The sequence below is a fragment of the Mauremys mutica genome, chromosome 20, assembly GCF_020497125.1.
Source record: "Mauremys mutica isolate MM-2020 ecotype Southern chromosome 20, ASM2049712v1, whole genome shotgun sequence".
In the NCBI taxonomy this organism is placed as follows: domain Eukaryota; kingdom Metazoa; phylum Chordata; order Testudines; family Geoemydidae; genus Mauremys; species Mauremys mutica.
The window spans coordinates 1,502,934-1,526,429 of NC_059091.1; the positions used below are offsets into that span (position 1 = coordinate 1,502,934).

The window sequence follows — 23,496 nt, forward strand, 5'->3', positions numbered from 1 at the left end:
TCTCATTAACCAGTTGGCTAATAGTTATAGACGAGGCACTGGGAGTCAGAGCTCCTAGGTTCTATTTCTAGATCTGTCAGTAGCATTCCTTGGCCAAATCACTTCACCTTTCTGTGCCCCAGATTTTCCATTGTAAAATGGGGATGATCATTCTTACTAGAACTGGGTGAATTATTTACTCACAACAATAATTTATTGGACCAATTAGTCCCTTTTTCCCACTCATGCAAAAACCAGTAAAGATTTTGTCTGAACAAATTGCAGTTTCTGGGACTCTCCATAAACTGAGAACTGTGAGTTGTGTGTGATTGGCCACTGTGGAGGAATATGAAATCTCCATTTTCTGAGTGGATGTTTTAAACAGAATACTTTTGTTCGTGTGTGCATACAGGGATGCAGGTAGGTAACATCATATTTCCAGACAGTCACAAGGATGAACACAAACCAATTTTTAAGAGAAAATAAGTTTAAAAAGGGCAGTAGTATGATCAATCTGAATGGTTAATCAGAAGTTGCAAATGTGTTTTCCCCATTGCTTGGCCAACTTTATCACTTCCACCCACAGGGATGGGAGTGAGAAGTAATGACTCTCTTTGTGAAGAATTTGAAGATCATTGGAAGAGAGATGCTATAATAATGCACATGGTTATCTCTACCGTGAGAGGAGGCACCAGGTCATGAAGTTGCATTGTCCCTGGTGCCCTTTCTTCTCCATCATCTACTGGATTTTAGTCACAAGAGGGGAAATATTCCTTACCTAAAACTGTCTTGAAAATACCCTTTACTTTCCCTTTCCCATCCATGCTTTTGAGACACCAAACTCTACCTCTATATAAATGATGTCAACAGCTGAAATGAATGAGGAGAAACTGAAAGCTTCTCCACATGACAGTATGTATCATGTATGTATCATTGTAGTCATGTTGGCCCCAGGATATTAGAGAGACAAGGTGGATATTGCCTTTAGAATGGAGCAGAACGTGGGCAACATGGAACATACCCAGAAGCACTGCAGGGGAGGAGGCAGAGAATCAGAAAAGGGAGATAGAAAGATTGTAAAGGAAAAAATGGTCTACCTGCTATGGATAGGCCCACTTTGTGTCTTCTGAGCTTCTCTGGGTGGCCCTACCTAATACATAGCTTGGGCTTCCCTTTAAGCTAGAAAAATGCCACCCTGGGGAGGGTGTGTGGGAAAACATGGCTTAAAATTATGAGGGGTGAGATTTTGTGAACTCACAGTTGCTTTTCAAGGTCCCAGTTCAGCAAGGTACTTCAGTACATGCCTAAGTAACTGAGTCATAGGCACCAACTCTGTGCGTGCTCCAGGGCTGGTGCACCCACAGAAAAAAATTTATTGGGTACTTAGCACCCATTGGCAGCCAGTCCACCTCCCCCTCCTTCCTAGTGCCACCCACCAGTGGCCCTGCCAATCAACACCCTCCCTCCCAGAGCCTCCTGCCTGCCACGATCAGCTTCCCTGGGAAGAGGCGAGGCGGGAGGTAGAGCGGGGACAGAAAGAGGCGGGGCAGGGGTGGGGGCTTGGGAAAATGGGTTGGGTGGGGGCGGGGCCTGGGGCAGAGTGGCGGGTTGAACACCCCCAGGCCCAGAGGAAGCTGGCTTGTGAACTGAGTAGTCTCACTGAAGTCAGTGGATGAAGTCCTGGCCCTGTTCAAGTCCACTCAGAGGGTTAACGTTAAGCACGTGCTGAAGTCAGGGCCGGCTCCAGAGCCCAGCGGGGCAAGCACCCGCCTGGGGCGGCCCTTTCCCGGGGGGGCGGCAGGCTGGGCCGGCGGACCTGCCGCAATGCCTGCGAGAGGTCCACCGGAGCCCCGGGAGCAGCGGACCTCCCGCAGACATGCCTGCGGTAGCTCAACCGGAGCCGCCGGACCAGCGAACCGCCTGCAGCTGCGGGAGGTCCAGCCGAGCCGCGCGACCAGCGGACCCTCCGCAGTCATGCCCGCGGGAGGTCCGCTGCTCCCGGGGTTCGGGGGCGCCTCCCGGGCATGACTGCTTGGGGCGGCCAAATTTGTAGAGCCGCCCCTGGCTGAAGTATCTTGCTGAAAAGGGGCTTAAGTTGCAAAACCTCAGAGTCTGAGTTGAGCCCAGGTCTAAGACCTTTCAGTGGATAATGGAAATGAGTTCAGACTCTGGAAAACTTATCCTGTTAACAGGGTCTGTGAGTCTCTCTCTTTTTTTTTTTTTTAATTTGCCCCTCTCACATGTCCCTTCTCCAATGCAAACTTTGGAGGCATTTAGCTGTCACTTGAATGAATGGTTGGTTGTGTTTTACTTATGCAATCTTTGTCCATCAAGTTTGGCTGGAGAGTTCTTATCAGACGATGGCTCTTTTGGAGGCCATGATGTCCACTGTATTCGCACATTCCACGGGTGGTTTTTTAAAACTGAGCGTGATGATCGTGGCTTGGCTCTAAGGGACCTTGTAGGTCACTGGCTGGGAATGAAGAAAAGAAATACAGACCCTGGTAATGTCCTTTCTATTTTTAAATACTTCCGTACTATCAGGATGGGGAGACCATATATGAACCTATGTAGATTGATATTGGCAGGAGTTGTGAGTGCTCAGCAACTGTGAAGCCCAGCCAAGGTCACCTGTGACTTGTAGGTGTGCACCTGAGGATCCTGATAGTGTGCATGGACCACTCAAGTGATTTGCATCTGCATCAATTCACATGCCCTGTTGGAATGAAGTCATCCTGCCCAAAATCCACCATAAGTGAGTGTATGAAACTGGGAGGTAGTGAAGGGATATGTGAGATGAGTCAGGGAGGCCTGTCCACCTGCAGCATGTGCTTCAAGGACCCTCCTCCCATGATCTCTTTGAATTCCTAAGTAATGTCTCTCATGCTGGTGAAGGCAGAAAAGACTTCAGGTGCTACTGCTGGGCTCTCCATGCCTTGCGGGGGATGCAGTGAAACATTCAGATGGGGAGATGTATGAAACATAAGGTTTGGGCTGGTCCCCTGAGTTTCCAAAGAAACATCCCTTCCCAGAGCTGTTGTGTTTAATGTGTTTCCCCTGGGTCTCTCTGTCTGACCCACTTTAATTTGGGAAGCAGAATCCAGGTCCTGGACCATTTGTCACTATCTTCTCATAATCACAGCAGAGGGAGGGAGACTGGTGCCCAGTTAACCTAGGCTGATCGCTTCTTCCCAGCCTGCTGTGGGAATGGGCCTGATGAGAGATGAGATCATATCTGCAGTGTTTGGCGGGTGGGACAAAGGAAGGGTTGATCCATGTTTTACAGATGTGGGAATTGAGCTCCAGACAGATGAAGTACCGTATGCAGGGTTACACAAGGCATCTGTGGCAGAGCAGGGAATTGAACCCAGGTCTCCTGGGCTGCTGTTACTCAATGTTGCTTTTATTTTCTTAAAATCTCTCTAGAGAAGCATTTCTTTGAAAGGGAAAATAATTCTAAAAATTCCATGAGTTTCTCCCCCTCATCTCAGCTCCTCCTCCTCTCCAGCTCCCCCCAGCCCTGTGCTCTAAATAAGTTTAGAAGAAGCACAAAATGTGGCAGAAGATTTGTCCTTAACCCTTTCCGTGCCAAACAACGTGCTACTGAGGAACAAAGGGACAAATGCTGTGCCTGGAAAATGAGCTGTCTGATGTATACAGGAACCACATCATTTGGAGCCAAGAAAGTCTTTGGAAGAACTCTTTGTAGAAATGTAGGGCTGGAAAGGACTTCAAGAGGCAGGACCAAGTAAACCTAGACCATCCCTGACAGTTGTTTGTCCAGCCTGTTCTTAAAAACCTCCAGTGATAGGGATTCCACAGCCTCCCTTGGAAGCCTATTCTAGTGCTTAATTATCCTTAGAGTTAGAAAGTTTTTCCTAATATCTAACCTAAATCTCCCAGGGTGGTGTCATGTGCAGATTTTATAAGTATACTCTTCACTCCATTATCCAGGTTGTTAATGAAAATGTTGAATAGTACCAGACGTAGGACAGACCTTTGCTGAATCTCACTAGATACATCCTCCCAAGCTGATAGCAAGCCATTGATAACTACTGCCTGAGTATAGTCTTTCAACCAATTATGCACTCATCTTATAGTAACTTCATCTGGATCATATTCTCTTAGTTTGCTCATGAGAATGCCATGTAGGACTGTGTCAAAAGCCTCAAAAGACTCTTGCATTTTCTTTTCACTTACTATATCCTTCCCTAGCCTGTAGGTGTCAAAATTCCTCTTAGTGCACATTTCTTGATAGACTTTTTTGAATACAGATGTGGTAGAAATACAAGCTTTGCCACCTGAAGGACAGCCCTTATCACTCACTCTTGGTAAAACTTGACATTAAGGCCAACCGCTCTGTTGTTACCCATGGGAATGCAGTTCCATGAGTTCTCCACACTCTTCATTAAACCTTTCTTTCTCCCCTAAATCCTGTCTGCCTACACTTGTCCTGCTTTTGTAGTCCATCCTAGGAGTGCTTAGTTTAAAATCTACATAAGACTAAAGTAATTTAAACCTGCATGTAACTGGAATTATTTTTTACCATTTTATTAATCTTATCTGTGCACTGTAATATAACACCTATCATGGGCTGTACTGCAAATTGCTAAATAAGTTATTTTAAAACAATGTTTCCTAACGAAAGCTGTTCCTATGGTACCATTCCTTTTAAATCAGAAATGTCCAATTTTTTCCCATATAATATAGTTTCCATCCCAAACATAAAATAATTAAAATGAATGGTTCCTTTTAAACCTCAAAAAATGAACAGCTGAGATTTTTGTAGCTCTAATTGGGCAGTCAATTCTTCCATAAGGTACCTCTGTGCACAATGCCTTTCTCCAGATGATTCTTGCCTCTGAGCTTCGCCTCTGCAGGTCTTGAGGCAATGAATATTATGGCTTAAAAGGCCTAAAGATGTTTCTTGGAATGGAACCAGAAACAACTTTAAGTACATGGAGCCATTTTGAAATTGATAAGTTCTAAGAAGTCAGCACTATTAAAAAAAATTTCAGACTAGTTTTTAAATTACCAAACACGTTTTGGCTTTTCTTTCCTTCACCCTACTCACTGCACCATTTGGAGACTTACCTAAGAGTTCACCAGGGACCATGTTAGAGCTAGTAAATTACAGTAGGTCACCTGGAATCATAAGTGTAGACTCCCCAGTGACCAGGGTTTATTATTGATTTATTTATTAATTATTTGTATCATTGGTGTACCTGGAGGTCCCATTGTGCTGGGCACTGTGCAGGCGCACAATAAAGCAGAGTCCCTGGCTTGGAGGGTTTACAATCTAAATAGACAAATGGAAGGGAAAAAGAGGGAATGTGACTTCTCCAAGGTCACAGAGCAGGTCATTGCCCAGGTAGGGATAGAACCAAGATCTCTCAACTCCCAGTCCAGGGCCCTAGTCATCGTGTCCTCCCTTGCCAATACTGCGTTTGATACCTATTGGCCTGGTCCTTTGTGTCATTTACGCCACCTCCTGCATCATTTTCTCCACTCCCTGCATCAAGCTGCAAAGGTTATATTAAAGGAGGTGTGGGAAAATTCTTTTAAAAAAAACTAGAATCTCATATATTTGAGGTTTTTCATTTTGTGTGTGAAAATAGGGTTGGTTTGTTTATTTATGATCAAAAATAGAAATTGCCTGTGCTGGGGTGTCTGCCCCTCATAAGGCCTGTCTAGTGCAAAGGGCCAAGGGTGACAGTTGGCACCTGGAGGAGGGTCAGGGCTGATGAAGCCAGCTGGGGGAGGCACAAAGAGAGTTGTGGTAAGGGGCAAAGTTGGTGGTAAGGGGTGGTGTGGTGGTAAGGTTTGCAGTTATTCTCTGGGCTTAGCGAGGGAAAGGAGAAAACCCAGCGCCTGGAGCCTGGTCCTGAGGGAATGGCTTGCCCACAGAAAGATATAGAAGGAGCCTTGTAGAGGCAAAGTCGGAAGCAGCTCAGGGACGTAGCAGCAAAGGTTGAGACAGAGCAGACCTTGGCTACTGGTTGTAGGGTCCCTGGGCTGGAACCTAGAGCAGTGGGCAGGCCTGAGTTCCCCTACCAGCCACTGGGGAAGTAGTACAGACTGGGCAGTGGAGTAGAAGACTGCTGGGACAGTCATCCAATGGGATTTCGATACCCTGGAAGGGGATGACTATAGTGACCAGGATGTAAGCCCAAGACATGAAGAGGGAGCACCCTGAGTCTCGGAAGAGAGAGACAAACAACAGGACAAGTGACTGAAGGAGGGGGTGCCAGAGGAGTGGTGAGCTAATCCTCAGGTGAGCCGCAAAGAGGTGTGCCAGCGATGAGTAGTGAAACCCATAATACTGCCCCCCCCACCTTTGTGGCTTTTTTCCATTTTTCAATCCAGGTTTTGTAGTTGAGGGGTTCACAAAAGAAATACAAGTGCAAAAACAAAACTAAGAAACTCACTTGCCTCCTGCTAAAAATACCCACCCCAGGTTAGCAGATACAAATCAACCCTGGCTGGATCAATCCTATTGAAAAGAAAATGTACATTTACACCCAAATTACTCCATTGTGTTGGCACGTTATTGATGGGGGGGGGGAATCGAGTTACATGGTTACCCAGCAAGAGTTAGAGGAGCATGTGTGTGGTAGGGAGGACAAGTAGGAAGACCAAGACCACGACCTGGGGACTAAACCACAATCCAATTTTGTTTTTCCCTTTTAACTAGTTTGCTGCTCCATGGTCTAATTTAGCCAAAGGAGCTAAAATATTTTGTTGCACTAGTGAAATGGCGAATTAGAATAATAGAATTATATAATATTAGGGTTGGAAGAGACCTCAGGAGGTATCTAGTCCAATCCCCTGCTCAAAGCAGGACCAACACCAACTAAATCATCCCAGCCAGGGCTTTGTCAAGCCGGGCCTTAAAAACCTCTAAGGATGGAGATTCCACCACCTCCCTAGGTAACCCATTCCAGTGCTTCACCACCCTCCTAGTGAAATAGTGTTTCCTAACATCCAACCTAGACCTCCCCCACTGCAACTTGAGACCATTGCTTCTTGTTCTGTCATCTGCCACCACTGAGAACAGCCGAGCTTCATCCTCTTTGGAACCTCCCTTCAGGTAGTTGAAGGCTGCTATCAAATCCCCCCTCACTCTTCTCTTCTGCAGACTAAATAAGCCCAGTTCCCTCAGCCTCTCCTTGTAAGTCATGTACCACAGCCCCCTAATCATTTTTGTTGCCCTTCGCTGGACTCTCTCAACATCCCTTCTGTAGTGGGGGGACCAAAACTGGACATAATACTCCAGGTGTGGCCTCACCAGTGCCGAATAGAGGAGAATAATCACTTCCCTCAATCTGCTGGCAATGCTCCTACTAATACAGCCCAATATGCCATTGGCCTTCTTGGCAACAAGGGCACACTGCTGACTCATATCCAGCTTCTCGTCCACTGTAATCCCCAAGTCCTTTTCTGCAGAACTGCTGCTTAGCCAGTTGGTCCCCAGCCTGTAGTGGTGCATGGGATTCTTCCTTCCTAAGTGCAGGACTCTGCACTTGTCCTTGTTGAACCTCATCAGATTTCTTCTGGCCCAATCCTCCAGTTTGTCTAGGTCACTCTGGATCCTATCCCTACCCTCCAGAGTATCTACCTCTCCCCACAGTTTAATGTCATCTGTGAACTTGCTGAGGGTGCAATTCATCCCATCATCCAGATCATTAATAATTCCTTAAGAGAAATTCTTGCTGGGAAACATCATCTGTCTTGGCAGAGGGCTCTTGTGGATTCTGTTGTGTTGGGCTCCGTGAGGCTAAGGGCTGGGCCAAAGAGTGGGTTAAATACTGAAGAGAGTGTTTCGGGGGTTTTACACAGTTTATAGGCCTTGTGCTGGCCATTCTAATGCATGGGTTCTGCTGCATTTGGTCTGTAATATACCATAAGAAATCTTTCCTGATGCTGTAAGAGGATATGGTGCATTAGAATTTAAACTTTTCAGTGCATACAGGCTGTTCCCTTCCTTTCACTTGAGTGGGAGGGGCCAGTGTGTTTTGCTATTGAAGGACCAGTGTTCTAGACTCACCTCTCCAGTTGTACACACGTGAGACAAACCATCTCTGTGAGAATGTGGTCTGCAGCCCATAGATATATTTTACATTCTTTGTGTTGCATTGTCCGCTTTTCAGGTGATGGGTTATCCTAGATTGTTCCCCGTTAGAATGCTGTGTACATTTGAATCATGACTGACAATAAACACTCTTAAAGGAGAGGCCAGAACAAAACCACCATGGACCTGAACATCCGAATTCTGCAGCTTGGGCTCCTTGCCAGTGGTTAAAAATGTTCATCTGTTTAACCTGGCTCCAAGGACACTTGACAAGGAACGATAGCTGTACTTTCCTGGGTGCATTGCAAGGTGGTCTGAGGCCAAGGGGCAGGGGCCATGTGGTTCATCTGGGAGAGAAATCTACTTAATCCAAGAATCTTGGGGGGATTGCTGAAGAATCTTAACTTTGCTTTAGGCAGGTTTAAATGAAACAAACAAACTGTCCCTTCATGTGACAGAGACAGTGTAAACTGGTGCATTGTTACTTTTCTGAGCTGGAAGAACAATCTGGTAAGTGATGCATGCTGCGGGATCGTAGATCCAGATTTGGCTAAGGCTGAGCTTGAGTTAAATTGTACAACCCTGTTTTATGTGGTCCCCACATGTTGCTTGATTAACAATCTCCTGGAAACATTTCCCTCTTCTTTCTTCCCCAGGATTGTACTGTGCTTCCTTCTAGGCTGTAATTTCTAGCTTGTATTTGGCTTGCACCGTCGAGTACAACTCACTGTTGGTACAGTGAACAGCACAGCCTATTAACCAATAATGCTAAACCCAAGTGCCTTTACGTTGTTTTTCTCTCTATTCTTCATCTTCTGCCACCCAGCTTAATTATGAGACAGAAGGAAATTTAAATGGTTTGGAAATAATCTCCTTCAGTCAGGAGTGTGTGCATCTAAGGTAAATTTAGCATTTAGTATCGGTCACTGTCAGAGATGAAATACTGGATTAGATGGGTTTTTGGTCTGATCTGATACGGTGATTCCTATGTTAGTCATACTGATCCATTGTAGACCTTACGTTTTCTCTCTCTCACTGGAGTTGTATCCATGCACAAACATCCTTAATGTCCTTTCCTTCAGTCTGTTGTTCATCTGTTTCAATAATTTTGTCTCCTTTCACTACTGCACCATACTTTCTGGAGTCTGACTTTGTGACTCAATCACTCACACTGTGGCCTCAAATGACATTGAAATCCAAATAAATTATGATCCACTTGCTTTTTTTCTCCCCTCCCTGCACTTCCACTTATCTACCAAGGCAATAACATCTTAAAAGAATATTAGGAAGGATGTGGCGTGTGATCCTCTGCTTGGCGAGTCCCTGTGGACTGCTCCTCACTTAATTATACATTTCTGAATGTGTTGTAATCTTGTTCCCAAACAGTGCTTCCAATATCTTCCCCCCACAACTGAGGTCAGACTAGCAGCTTCTTTTTTGAAGTTGGCAAGATCCTTCCTTTCTTCGTTGTTAATTATTGGAGCTTTCTAGTTTTCTGTGTAAATCTTACCCTTATGGCTTTCCTCTGTCCTACTTCCTGCAGGATTTGAGTATACAATTCCCCTAGGCCTGGAGCCTTGTCAACTGTGAATAGTCTGAACTGCTGCCTCACCTGCTCCAGGACAATGGGGAAGAACCTCTCCAACATCTTGGCAGCTCATAATTGTCACTGCCCACACAGATTCCCAATGTAGGTGTGAACAAGTCTGTTTAGACCGGAGAGTTTTTGTTGTATTTGGGGGGAGGGTCTTTGTGCTAGTGTATCAGAGTAAAATTGTTCACGTATGCTGGGCCTTACCCAACTCCTGCTGAAGCCAATGATAATCTTGTCGTCAACATACAGAAGTTGGACTGGTTTAACTCTCTTATTTTAGTGGTTGCCACATGTGTGCACACACTCCTTCATTGATGGCTCTCTGGACTTTGAACTCAATGCAATTCATAACTGCAGCACCTCTGAATCATCTGGAGTTAAAGTAGGTTAGTGGCAGTTTGAATACTTCCTACTTCCAATTTAACTGATCCAGTGCAAGTAATCCTTCCACTGCTGTCTTAAAGTGCACCAGTCACTCCAGAATTGACCTGTCTGTTCACCTTTCTGAGCTTCACCTCTTCAGGGTCATTTGGGCTGGAAGTCACCCACCGCCTCATAGCACTGGAGAAGCCCCGAGGACCTATGTGCCAGCCACTTTTATAGTGAGCAGATGCCACTACTCAGACAATACAGAAACTCATTACAAACCCAATAACGCATTGAGATATAGTACGTCTGGAATAATGAGCAAAGCATTGGGAGTTAGGAATTCTGAAGTTCTAATCCTGGATCTGCAATGGACTTGTGGTATAGCTTTGGGCAGTAACTTTACCTCTCTGTGCTTCTCCTTTTTTCCCCATCTGTAAAATTGATAATAATTCTTTTCCCTCAAAGGGAAAGAAGGAGTATTTTAATAAGGTGGAGAAAATAAAATATCCCTTCAAAAAAGGCACCCAATGGCCAATGATGCTCCATAGTCTCTCTCTTCTGTGAGCTTTCAGGCCAAACTGTAGCCTTCCATTTGCAGATAACGTGTAGTGGTTTCTTCTTCACTTTGCTGACCCGCCTCTAAAGGGGATGTTGTCTGGTTAAAGTGTGTGTGTGTGTGTGTGTGAGAGAGAGAAATCCATATTGCTCCTTAGATTACTCAGACTGAACATTTAAAAAAAAAAAATCTAGGCCGGGGTGAACAAACTTAAGGGCCCCATCTGGGAATAGAAATTGTATGGTGGGCCATGAATGCTCACAAAATTGGGGTTGGGGTGCCGTAGGGGGTGAGGGCTCTGGTTGGGGGTGCGGGCTCCAGGGTGGGGCCAGAAATGAGGAGTTCAGTGTGCGGGAGGGGGTTCCAGGCTGGGGCGGGGGTTAGGGCTCCGCCTGGGGATGCGGGCTCTGGAGTGGGGCTGGGGATGAGGGGTTTGGGGTGCAGGAGGGTCGAGGGGTTTGGAGGGAAAGAAGGGGATCTGGGTTGGGGCGCGGAGAGAAGCTCAGGGGTGCAGGCTCCAGGTGGCGCTTACCTCAAGCAGCTACCAGAAGCAGCTGCCATATCCCCGCTATGGCTCCTACGCGGAGCCATGGCCAGGTGGCTCTGCGCACTGCCTGGTCTGCAGGCGCTGCCCCTGCGGTTCCCATTGGCCGCGGTTCCCAGCCAATGGGAGCTGTGGAGGCGGCACTTGGGGTGGGGACAGCATCCAGAGCGGAGCCCCAGGCAGCCCCTATACGTAGGCGTTGCAGTGGGGCCATGCCGCTGCTTCTGGGAGCCGTGTGGAGTGGCCCCATACCCCGCTCCCCAGCGGGAGCTCGAGGGCCAGCTTAAAATGGCTCGTGGGCCGTCGTTTGCCCACCCCGATCTAGGCCCAGATCTACAGCAATAGCCAGTGAGTACTCAGCACATCTGTGGAGGGAGAAAGCAGGCACTACACTGCTATGTGGAGACTCAACATGGATCCTGTTGAGTCCACTGGCTTTTCTGTAATTGGGCTCGTTAACGGGCCCTCTGGGGAACGGGGCTGTTGTGTTCAGTTGCATCTGAAGAAGTGGGTATTCACCCACGAAAGCTCATGCTGCAAAACGTCTGTTAGTCTATAAGGTGCCACAGGATTCTTTGCTGCTTCTACAGAACCAGACTAACACGGCTACCCCTCTGATACAGTGTATCCCATGTGAATGTTACATTGCAGATACCTTTGTAAAGCAACCTTGTCTAGATATGAAGCCGGTAAACAGCAGGCATGAAGGCTTCCTGCAGGTTGGACAGCTCAAACAGTTCAGCCTTTTTTTTTTATCGTGGTGGTGGTGGGGAATTGTATGGCTTTTGTGCTGCACGGAGAGCTCTGGTGATGGGAATCCTCCATGCACAGAAGAGCGATAGCATGGGCAGTGGCACTAAAAGGTTCTCTACCGCGTGGCCAGCATGCGGGAACTTAGGCCCAGCAGAACCACCATCTTCTCATAGCCCTGTTTCCTTGGCTTCTCTGCTGAGGTGTTAACAAGAGGGGCAGTTGGGGTTTACCTGTTTATCATAACTCATTAAAACAGGTGACCCCCCCTCCCTTGTGTTTATTTAATCAGAAATTCCCCCTTCTATATATACTGCTCGTTCTGTAAGCCTTTTAGCTGTGGAGTTGGTTCCTTCCTAGCTGATTGTGCAAGAGAGGCTTTCTTGAGTGGCCAATAGCTAATTTTGAATTGAGTAAAACAAGGGTCCCTGAGTCCTGACAGTTCTTGCTTGGTGCTGGCTGTAATCACATTGCTGGCTTTTAACGTGTCACTCTTGCTCTGTCCACTGTTGTGATGAAAGGGGCCAGCAATGTAGCTCCTGAATGTTCTCACCCACATTCACTGGACTGATGGGCAGTGCATCTTCAGTAGTTGTCATGAGAGATTTTTTTCCCCTTTACAGGGGAGGGGCATGCTTTATATACTTGGATGTGCCTGGACTGTAATTTTTTATAGCTTCTGTAATTGTCAAGTCAACTGTTGGGCTTTGTTCAAGGGAGCAGAGCTTGGGGAATAAGGTATTCACAACTCCAGGTGGGACGAGGGGGGTCGTGTCAGTCTGACAAGGGAGGGACAGGGGAGTGTCTGTCTGATGAGGGCGGCCACGTGTACTCTCTGGTGTGGGCATGGGCGGGGGGAAGGATCGGTTTGACTAGGGAGGTGGTGCAGGTTCTCTCTCTCTGGTGGGATGCAGGGTCTGTCTGATGAGGGAGGTCACAAAGGCTCTCATAGGTTGAGGAAATGGGTGATTTATATTTTGGGAGGTGAGGTCTGAGTAGGAAAAACCTGTTTTGCCCAGTGGATATTTACTTACCTAGTTTATTACCCAGCTTGTATAAGAGCAAGGAGAGAAACCCTGCCTGGCACTTCCCTATACATTTGGGGAGGAGGTGGTAATGGAAAGACACGGTCATGGCTCAGGTGTGTGCAGCATTATGCAGTATGCTCAGCGCTCTCGGGGAGCAGCATGCACGTCTGTGCTGGACACCTGGCTCTGCTCAGTTCAGCCAGGGTTGAGCTTCAGGATATTTTTTTTCTGCTTATGCCACTTTTTCCTCCTCCTTTGCAGATGATGAAGTGTGCTCTTGCCACAAACTGATGCAGGGTGGCAATGTAATTAGCAGAATTGGGAGAGAGTCACAGATCTATGAAGCCCTGTGTCTGCCATGTTTGAGATGAAGGATAGTCTTAGGTTAAGGTGCTGAACTAGGACTTGAGGTCTGGGTTCAGCTCTGGCTCTGCTACTGACTTCCCGTATGACCTTGGGCAAGTCACTTAACATCTCTGGGCCTTGGTCCCCCCCCCCCCTTCGTAAGGTGGGGATAGTAATATTTCTTTTCTCCCACTCTGTCTGTCTTGGCTGTTTCGATTTGTAAACTATTGGGGCCAGGGACTCTCTCTCCTGTTTATACAGTGCTTGGCACAAGGGGCTCTGATCTTTGTTCAGCTTCTAGATGGTACCATAAAACCAACAATAATGATACTCTGGCATGAGTGGGGGACTTCTTAAACACTAATCTTCTTACAAACACCAGAAAATGTAATTCTTGTGTGACTTTTAAATTCTTGCCCTGAAAGTTGTCCTGTTTTTTCCTGTACATATGTTTCATACTTTGATATTTCATGCATTAACTCTCTCTCTCTCTCTCTTTCTCTGCAGACCTTTGTAGTACTAAACAGAGGGAAAACACTCTTCCGATTTAGTGCCACACCTGCCTTGTACATTTTAACTCCTTTTAATCTGCTTAGGAGAATAGCTATTAAAATTTTGATACATTCATATCCTTTTTTATTAATAATTGACTGTTGTGCTGCTGCTGTTTTACTGCTCGAAAAAATCAATAACTTGTCTTACTACTTGGTTCAAAACTTATTTGTGTAGTACACAGTCAACACTCGGCAAGGTCAGTGAAGGGGATCTCAATGGACTGGGCTCCAAGTTTATACATTAGTAATTATTTTGTTTATGAATAAGTAATTATAGTTCCTATAGGCCTGGCATATCCAGTAACATTTCATTTACAAAGATCCACACTACACTGTGTGTATATGCACATCCATTCTTCCAGTACCCAAGAACCAGTAAATACGGGAACAGAAATAGTCTACGGCTATGCTCCACAAGAGAAGTAAAGGTTTATGTAGCTGGTGAAACCATTAAACAAACTATGAGCCAGAGATGCAGCCAATGGTGCTTTACTTAGAGATGAATAGGAACATAATTATAAGTCTGTTGGTGTCTCTCAAACCTTCCTCTATGGGCAGGTTTATTCCAAAATGATCCACTTTCTCTGAAGCATCTGATGCTTGTGTTGTAAGAGAGAAGTTACTGGATGAGATGGGTCTATCCAGTCTGGCAAATCATAGTTTTCTACTCTGCAAAGTGACTGTAAAATAGACCTTGTGGAGTCCCAGGTCTGTGGTATCTCAAAAGCTTCCATATCAAATTGGCTTGGCTTACAGATAAAATGTGTGTTTTCCAGCTGCTAGTGCTGGAAACTTGATCTGCGAGTTGAACTGTGTTCTTTCTAGGTTATGTCTTGTTGCTTGTAAATGTAGCTCTCACAGATGGGCTAAGGTGCAATTGAGGGGTATGCATCTGACCATTTTGAAGCAAAGATTTTGCAGGTGAAACTGAAGCCTGATCTGAAGCTGATGAAAACACTTCCCAGTGGCTTTGGATCTGGCTCTTGGTTAACAATTCTGTTGATGCCTGAGTCAAAACAGAATCTATCTCCATCTGCTGCAGCTGTGTTGCTCCTGAATCACTCTTAACAGTAAAGAGTAATTAATAAATGCTTCTTTTTGTCTTCAGACCCTCCATATATGACTCTGAATACAAAAAAGGATCAGACTATTAGTAAGAAGGTGTCTGTTTGTTTACACATTTACTTTTGATGGTATCTGCATTTTAAAAATATACAAAATGCATTTACATATAAATATAAAAGTATGTTCACATCTGGGAGGAATCAAACAAAAATCCTGTGACGTTATAAATAATAAAACATATTACAAAAGAAATTATCAAATTTAAGTTTGTGTCTAAAATATTCCTATCTATCTATCTAGGACTGGCAGTTTGGAAACAGAGAGAGAAAAGTTACGTTTCAGTTTGATGAAGCTGTAATCATAATTGTAACAATAAGCTATGCTTCATCTTGATTTCAGTTCCCTTGAATATAACACATGCATCTAGCACCAAGTAGCCCTTTACTTTTAAGAAGAAATTATGTACGAAGGAATCTTTAGAAAATACAAGGCCTTGACATATTGACATTGCAAATGGAATTCTTGTGGTTATTTTTAGATTCTGTCCAGTAGGCTGTAAATCCTAGAAGGGTCCTGGTAAAATTATTACAGGGTAGGATTCTCAAAAATGCATCAGAATTTGAAATCAAGGCATAACTCTGTCCCCTCTGAAGACAATGGGAGTTTTACTGTTGACTTCAGTGGAAGCAGAATTAAGTTAATGCTGCCCATTTCTGAAAATCCCAGCCTGCGTGTATAAGGAGTTCATGTTACTTTTGGCAATTGGTCATTTCAGTGGATGTTAAAAGAGTGGGTTGCAAGTTGTCTGAACCAGATTATACAAGATGGGGTTTGAAAGGGGCAATCTCATGGTCTTTTAGTTTAAGAGCCATAGGGATCCCCCCCTCCATTTCTTGTTCTATGAAAACCATGTGCTGCCTATGAAAAAAACACCTTTCATTTTTTGAGTAACACATTTGAGACTTGTTCACTTTTTGCTCATGCAAGTGATCGCCCCTGCAAGAGTGAGCAATCATATCAGGGGACTCAAACCAATGGATTGGACAGTTGGTCACTTGATGGCAGCAACTGGTGCAAGGTGGACGCACCTGCCTCCTTCAGCTGAATGCACAAAATCGGGGGGGGGGGGAAATGAAAATTTGTCTCCTAAGATGCTAGACTCTACCTGTCCCATAGGATTCACTTTTCAGTTATGCATATCATATCAAATGCCCCCCATGTTTCATGCAGTTGGAAAAAACCCCAAACTGAAATCCTAGCCAGGTTTCTGACTAACAAGTGATGTAATACGATGCTGCTCATTCATTTCATTTACCAGCAGATTGAGTTGCTATTCCTGGATGTAGATGAAATTGTCTGGGGGGATGTTTCACTTAAAGGATGAATGTAAATTGTTATGAAGTAGGAGGCAGGGACTCTGTTTTATTTACAGGAGCGTGTGGGTGAGTTTCTCTGGCCTGCAATGTGCAGGAGGTCCAACTAGATCAGGGGTGGCCAACCTGAGCCTGAGAAGGAGCCAGAATTTACCAATGTACATTGCCAAAGAGTCACAGAAATACATCAGCAGCCCCCCCCATCAGCACCCCCTTCCACTCCCAGAGACTCAACCCCTCCCAGCCCTGCCGATCAGCGCCTCCCGCTCCCCCACCGCACCTCCTGATCAGCTGTTTCGTGGCATGCAGGAGGGGGTAGAGTGAGGGCACAGCAGGCTCAGGAGAGGGTGCAGGAAGGGGTGGAGTGGGGCTGGGGCCTGGGGCAGAACTGGGGGTTGAGCAGTGAGCACCCCCTGGCACATGGGAAAGTTGGCGCCTGTAGCTCCAGTCCCGGAGTTGCAAGGAGCCACATTTAACTTCTGAAGAGCTGCATGTGGCTTTGGAGCCACAGGTTGGCCACCCCTGAACTAGATGATCATGATGGTCTCTGCTGACCTTAGTCTGAGTCTATTCATGCACCTGATTTTTTTTTTCAATGTACATTACAATTTTACAGCCTTCATGATTGGTTCTAAGCTGTAAAATGTCTGATGTTAAAGAGATGAGACAGTATTTTTGTTTTCCTTGTTTGTTTGCAGAACATGAGTAGGAAGCACGTGTGCACTTTCCTCTGTTCAATGCCTTGAGGCAGGACAGAACTGTGTTAACTTGCCATAAATATTAACTAATGTGACAATTCTGTGCTCCTGTGTGTGTGTGCAATGCCCTTTGGAGAGTGATATTTCTCCGTTCACTGTCGCTCTGTCCCTCGTGTAGTTGTTTGCACAAGTGTAAACTGGATATAAATTGCTACCAAATCAGAATGCAGTGGAGAATCAGCCCCATAGTGTCCAGATCAGAGAATTGTGGGGAAACCAATGAGATCGTTAAATGGAAAAAAATTATATGCAAAAATGACTTTTCTCCATCTCCTGTGACTGCTGGATGTTGTCTTGGCTCTTGTCCTATCTCGCTGATAGTGAATAGATCACTGGCTGGAAATTATTCTAATTAGAATTGTCTCTATATTGGAGTGAATTTTACAAAGATGTAAATAGCCAATTTAGCGTGTCCCTTTGTTCCTTGACTTCACCCTACATTATTTAGCATGATCATTATGTGCACTATTTTGACCAACTGTGTATTCATGACTTTTAGTAACCCACCTGAATGGTCGAAGAATGTGGAGTAAGTAGCATTTTTTTGTATTTTCCTCTTTTTAAATACTTCAAAGTTTTTTCCTTAAATTCTTGCAGAATTTTGTTTAATTTATTCAATAAGCCTGCTCTTGCTCCCATTTAAGTCAGTGGGAGTACGATAGGGGTTTTATAACCCCTTGATTTGTTAAGTTAATATATTTGAAAAGATTTTTTCATGACTGAAATTATATTTTTACCACATTGTTCTTAGCAGAGTTCTGTTTTTGACTTCCCTTTTAACAGGTACACATTCACTGGTATTTATACATTTGAATCACTTGTGAAAATTATTGCAAGAGGTTTCTGCATAGATGGTTTTACTTTCCTTCGTGATCCATGGAACTGGCTAGATTTCAGTGTCATCATGATGGCGTAAGTTGCATTTTCAGGTTATTCCTGTTACCAATTCCATCTGTACATGAAATGTGGAAGGGGGTTGAATCTTCGTGTGAGACAGGCGCATAGGAAAAAAAGAAAAGCCAAGGAAATCTTAAAGTGGTCACCAAAAAGATCAAAGTCTAGACTCTGGCTTTTATTTTCAGTGCAGTCCTGAGATAAAGAGAGAGCTAAATGCAATTCCACTAAAATTAGTGGAGCTGCGTCTGCTTACAACAGCTTTGACTTGGACATGTTTGGAGCAAATCACCACTTTCTGAATATGCACCTATGGCAGCGGTGCCCCAACTTTTCCTGTTGTGTTCCCCTCCTCCCCCCACCAGTAATGGAATCTGTTTGTGCCCGCACTCCATTTGTGCACAGCCAAGGCTTCCTGAGCAGAGATGCTTGGGCTGAAGGCAGAGCTCGGGGGCAGAACTGGGGATGGGGGAGGAGCTGGGGCTAGGACTGGAGTTGGCCTGAGGGTGGAGAAGGAATGAGGGCAGAGCTGGGGTGGAGTGGAGCGGAGCTGCGGCTAGGGAGAGAGCAAGGCTGGGTGATGCTCCCTCCCTTGGCCCAGGGACCCTCTGCAAGCCCCCTGGGGGGCGCACCCCGCAGTTTGGGCCCTATGGTGAGGTAGGGTTTTGTAATTAGTGCCCAGCATTCTAGCTTTATCCCTACACCAGAGAGTTGGCATGTTCTGGTGAGCTGAGCACGGGGATGGGAACTAGGAATTTCTAAATCCCTGCTCCACCACTGACTCCCTCCATGGCTTTGGTTTGCATGTTAGGATTTCTTGGGCAGCATTTTGGATACTTGTGGGTTAATAGACAGATATTAACCTTTTGCGGCTAAAGATTCAGAATCCCAAAAAGGAAGTTTACAATACAGTATTTTATTTTGTCTAGCTCATTCTTTTTTTCCTTTTGCTGAATCAACTTATCTTCCAAGTCTAATAAGCAGTGAGGTGCCCAGGTGTCTTACAGCAGGTAGACCACTAAATTCATTTTCCCAATTAGAGATGAATTCTAAACGTTTGGCACTCTGTAGCTTATAAAAATGTGTTTCACCTCTTGGCCTGTTCTAACGCACTCTTACAACTCCAGCTATCGTCAGTGGAAATATGTCATTGACAATCTGACCAACGCCTGGGAGAAGAATAATTTTTTCCCTTCCATATTTGCTTTGATACATTTTACACCTGTCCAGGGCCAACACTGGCTACTGAAATCAGAGAGATCATTGATGAAGGCGTGGGGCTCTGATTTTCAAGGGTCCGGGGACTTGCATTTTGCTGGAGTTGTGGGTGCTCTGCTTTTCTGAAATATCAGGCCCCAGTGTTGGCTGACTGCAGATGCTTGGGGCACTGGGTTTTTTGGGTGCCAGCACTTTCACTAGTTGTCCTTTCTATGCATTGTTCAAGAAATGCAAATGAGGCCTTAAATTCAACTAGTCAATGCCTGAGATTTTCATAGGCACCTAAAGGAGTTAGGTTCCCAATTCACAATCAATTGCAACTAACGCCTCTAACTCCTTTTGAAAATCTCATCCAATATCATTTGTTGTGCAGCTGGATGGTAAGTTAACAAGCAAGGCAATGTCAACATCGAAAAGACTGTCAGGCTCTCAGAAGCATCAGTACCAAGCATTGTGGGCTCACTCATGTTATAGCCATACAATCACCTTACCATCAGTGGGGTTGTACTGCTGTCATATCAGGAGGATTTCTCCCCAATTCACCAAGGCGCTTAGATCATTTAAATCCCACTCACGAGGCTTAGGTGATGTCTAGCTAGTTCTTCTGCACACTGGTCAGTTTGACCCGGAGTGCCTGGAAAGCTACGAAATGCCAGACTTTCCCAAAACAGCAGAATTACGGTATTTTCAGAGGCAGTTTGTTTAGTGGTTACAGTAGGGGTCCTGGGAGCCAGGACTCTTGGATTCTATTCCTGGCTTGATACTGATTCATTTAGCTTCTCTGTGCCCCAAGTCTGGCCATCTGTAAAATGGTGATAATACTTAACTGTGCCTCACAGAGAGGTGGCGAAGTTTACTGAATTAATGTCTGTGAGGCACTTAGATGCTGCATAACTGCAAATGTTGATGACGATTAAAAACAGGGAGGAAAGTGAAATAGCTCTGATTGACAACACGCCCCACTGAATTGAGGAAACAGTCTCTCCAAACATACCTGGTTTCTTTTGCCAAGTAACTTTTTTAAATTGCTTTGCACAGGTCCATACAGTATTAAAACATTAGACTCCAAATTGGGGAAGCTCAAAGAACAAACCATGCAGCTGGGCTAATTGGCCTATGTTCTTGAGACATTTTTAAACTGGTTTTGGCGTTGTATCTTTCTCTGTCTCTCTCAATGCCAGTTCTAAAGCATTTTAAATTACAGTCTGTTTCCTACAAACGATTATATTAAAAGGAAGGTGACCCCAATGGTGCCATTAACTCTGGTTTAATTCTGCAGGTATATAACAGAGTTTGTAAACCTAGGCAATGTTTCAGCTCTGCGCACTTTCAGGGTTCTGAGAGCTTTGAAAACTATTTCTGTAATTCCAGGTAAGGCGGCCTCCGGTTGGTGTTAGCTGTTGGGTACAGGCCCCTGTGAGTGATGTATTGCTTTGTCTGTAGTTTTTTGGTGTGTGTTTTGTCATTGTGTTTTTTGTGTGTGACCTCCCTCATTACAGATATGTCACAGAGTTTGTGGACCTTGGGAATGTGTCAGCACTGAGAACTTTCAGAGTTCTCCGAGCTTTGAAAACTATCTCTGTTATTCCAGGTGAGAAATCTTTTAAGCATTAATGCTTATCTTGTGTATGTTTCTCTCTTTCCTCCCCACTTCTCCCACCACTTACCTTTCAAAAATGGCACTGGGACATTTTTGATGGGCTTTGCAGTCTGTATGAATCAACAGTGATTTAAAAAAATAATGCAAGACCGTTGGATGAATACTGATAATTGTGTACCATCCTCTTGAGTGCATGTCTATCAATATCAAGCCTCTGTGAAAACCCTGAAGTATAATTCAGAACAAATAAAGGGCCAGCTACTGCCACTCTTTCTCAGGCTGAGTAGTGCCTTGCTCCAGGAGTCATCCAGTTCACTTCAGGAACTTTTGGAGTTACACTAATGGGGATTTTTTTAAAATAAAGAACCTGTCATTCTGTGAGGGAGGGGGGGTTATGATCCCTACTGTGTCAGGGCATACAGTGCTTTCGCTTTTATCCAATCATTGGATCACCTACGGTATGGCTACACTTGCCCATCCACTACGCCCTGCAGCCAGTGCAGGGAAGCCTTCGGCAATACTACGTCCAGCACATTGTCCAGTCTGGTTTTTAAAGTGCCAAATAATAGCGCTTCCTTCACTGTGGCTTCCTGGCTTGGTGGATGAAGCATGTGATGAGGCACCGGAAGTTCTTGGGCTTTGCTCATCATGCTGCTCATACAGGGGCGGCTCCAGGCCCCAGCACGCCAAGCGCGTGCTTGGGGCGGCATGCCGCGGGGGGCGCTCTGCCGGTCACCGGGAGGGCGGCAGGCAGGGCTCCAGTGGACCTCCCGCAGGCGTGCCTGCGGAGGGTCCGCTGGTCCCACGGCTCCACCGAAGCTGACACCTGTGGGAGGTCCACTGGAGCCGCGGGACCGGCGACCGGCAGAGCCCTCCCTGCGGCATGCTGCCGTGCTTGGGGCGGCGAAATGTCTAGAGCCGCCCCTGTGCTCATATGTGTAGCCTCTATTTTTGAGTGTGTGAATTTTTGGACACCCAACGTTAGACACCTAAGTAGAGCCTGATTTTCAGGTTGCTGAGCAACTACATCTTCTAGGGACTTCTTGTTAGAGTTTTGGGTGCTCAGCACATCTGAAGTTGGGCACCCAAAATCAGAAGCCACTTGGGAGAGTTTTGATCTTAAACCTCCTTTGTTTTGTCTTCTGATCTGGCAAATGGGAGTGAGATTTGCTTACTTGCCTCCCGGATATTAGGTTTAGCAAGTTGATAGTTTGTATAGTGCTTTGGGGATGGAAAGTGCGGAGTGTTTTTTATATCTTTTTTTTCTGACAATGTACTGAGGGAATATTTCTGAAGGCATTAAATGCACTGAAAATACAGATTGCCTTGGAGCATGAGTTGGTCTATTCCAGGGAGAAGTGATGTAAAATTGTTACCTCGGGTTGTGTGTTTTAATGATGTCAAGCCCAGCCTACCTCTTTCTCCAGCTCTCCAAAACGTAGCTCTGCTCTGGAATGAGTGATAGCGCCATCTTTACTTGTTAAGTAAACGATGTCCAGCAACATCCTGCTATTTTCTCAGTGTGCTATTGCATGTATGTTTGCAAAAAAACAAACTAGTGTTCTCGGAGGCAGGTGCCTTTTCCCTCCCTCCAGACTGCCAAGCCTACCATATTTATAAACCCTACCTGCTGCATGATGCTCTTAAATACCACCTGCTTTTCTTGCACTGAATGATAGAGAATTGCTCCTTAATTAGAATGCTCTTACTTAGCCTTGTTGGATGGTTTGCAGCAGAGCTCAAGATACACATCTAAGGAGGAAGAACTATCTGATTATCGCTGATGATGATGCACTGCTTGAAGAGCAGTTGTGATGCTGTCAGTGCACTGCAGTTCTTAAACTGCCTTGGTTAAAGAAAAAGTATGCTGAAACTGCTTTAGGATGTGCTTCACATTCATCAGTATAGCAGAGTGAAATGGGGTAATCAACTGCCTAGTTAGCGTGTGGAAATGGGCGGAGCTTTGGTCACTGACTTAAATTAGAACCTAGATCAGGATCTCCCCTGATTGTGCAGTGCTTGGGCCCGTTAGAGGCTTTGCAAAACATAATCCCTGCCGTCTGGTCCCATCACTAGCAAGAATTGTGAATTTAGGTAATTAACCTACTGGTTGGTTGTCATTAGGGTAAGCTTGGAAGCACTAGTTGTGGGGCAGAGAGCTAGTGTTTTACTTGATGGCTTACTATACAAATAGGGTAGAAGTGTACTTTTCTCAGGGTAATATATTTGAATATGTTAAAATCTAAATGTTTTCTCTTGTTTCTTCAGTGCATGCAGTGGGATGGGAATTCTAATATCACAATGACCTAAAAAGAAAACCATTTTATTATTATGACAGATGTTAAATAAACCTTTTGTAAATAATTAGAATTGGCCTCTTCAGATGAGCAGTGGGCATTTAGATGAGATATAAATGAAAAGTATGCGGGACTGGAGACATTCTGCTGGATAAAATTTCATGTAGGGTGGAGAATTTGCATGGCTTAGTGAATCAGTCACAGGATATAGAGACATTCACCTCTACTTCACCAGCTCAGTTCTAGTTTATGTAGGGTGACCAGATGTCCCGATTTTATAGGAACAGTGCTGATACTTGGGACTTTTCCTTATATATGCTCCTATTACCCCTCACCCTCTGTCTCGATTTTTCACACTTGCTGTCTGGTCACCCAAGTCTATGCTAGCAGTAGTTCCCAAATATGACTATCATAAGTAGGGTTACCAGATAGCAACTGTGAAAAAACGGGACAGGAGGTGGGGCATAATAGGTGCCTATATAAGAAAAAGTCCCGAAAAAG

The 23,496-nt window shown here is 45.2% G+C and overlaps 1 protein-coding gene across 1 annotated transcript in view; it reads left to right on the forward strand.

Annotated features, from left to right (window-relative positions):
• Positions 1–23,496, forward strand: part of SCN8A (sodium voltage-gated channel alpha subunit 8) — a 116,355-nt gene that overhangs the window by 21,922 nt on the left and 70,937 nt on the right. The window contains exons 3-6 of the mRNA XM_044994834.1: positions 13,744–13,862; positions 17,426–17,515; positions 17,770–17,898; positions 20,598–20,689. Of these exons, the coding sequence (XP_044850769.1) occupies positions 13,744–13,862; positions 17,426–17,515; positions 17,770–17,898; positions 20,598–20,689 (430 nt within the window). The remainder of the gene's footprint in view (positions 1–13,743; positions 13,863–17,425; positions 17,516–17,769; positions 17,899–20,597; positions 20,690–23,496) is intronic.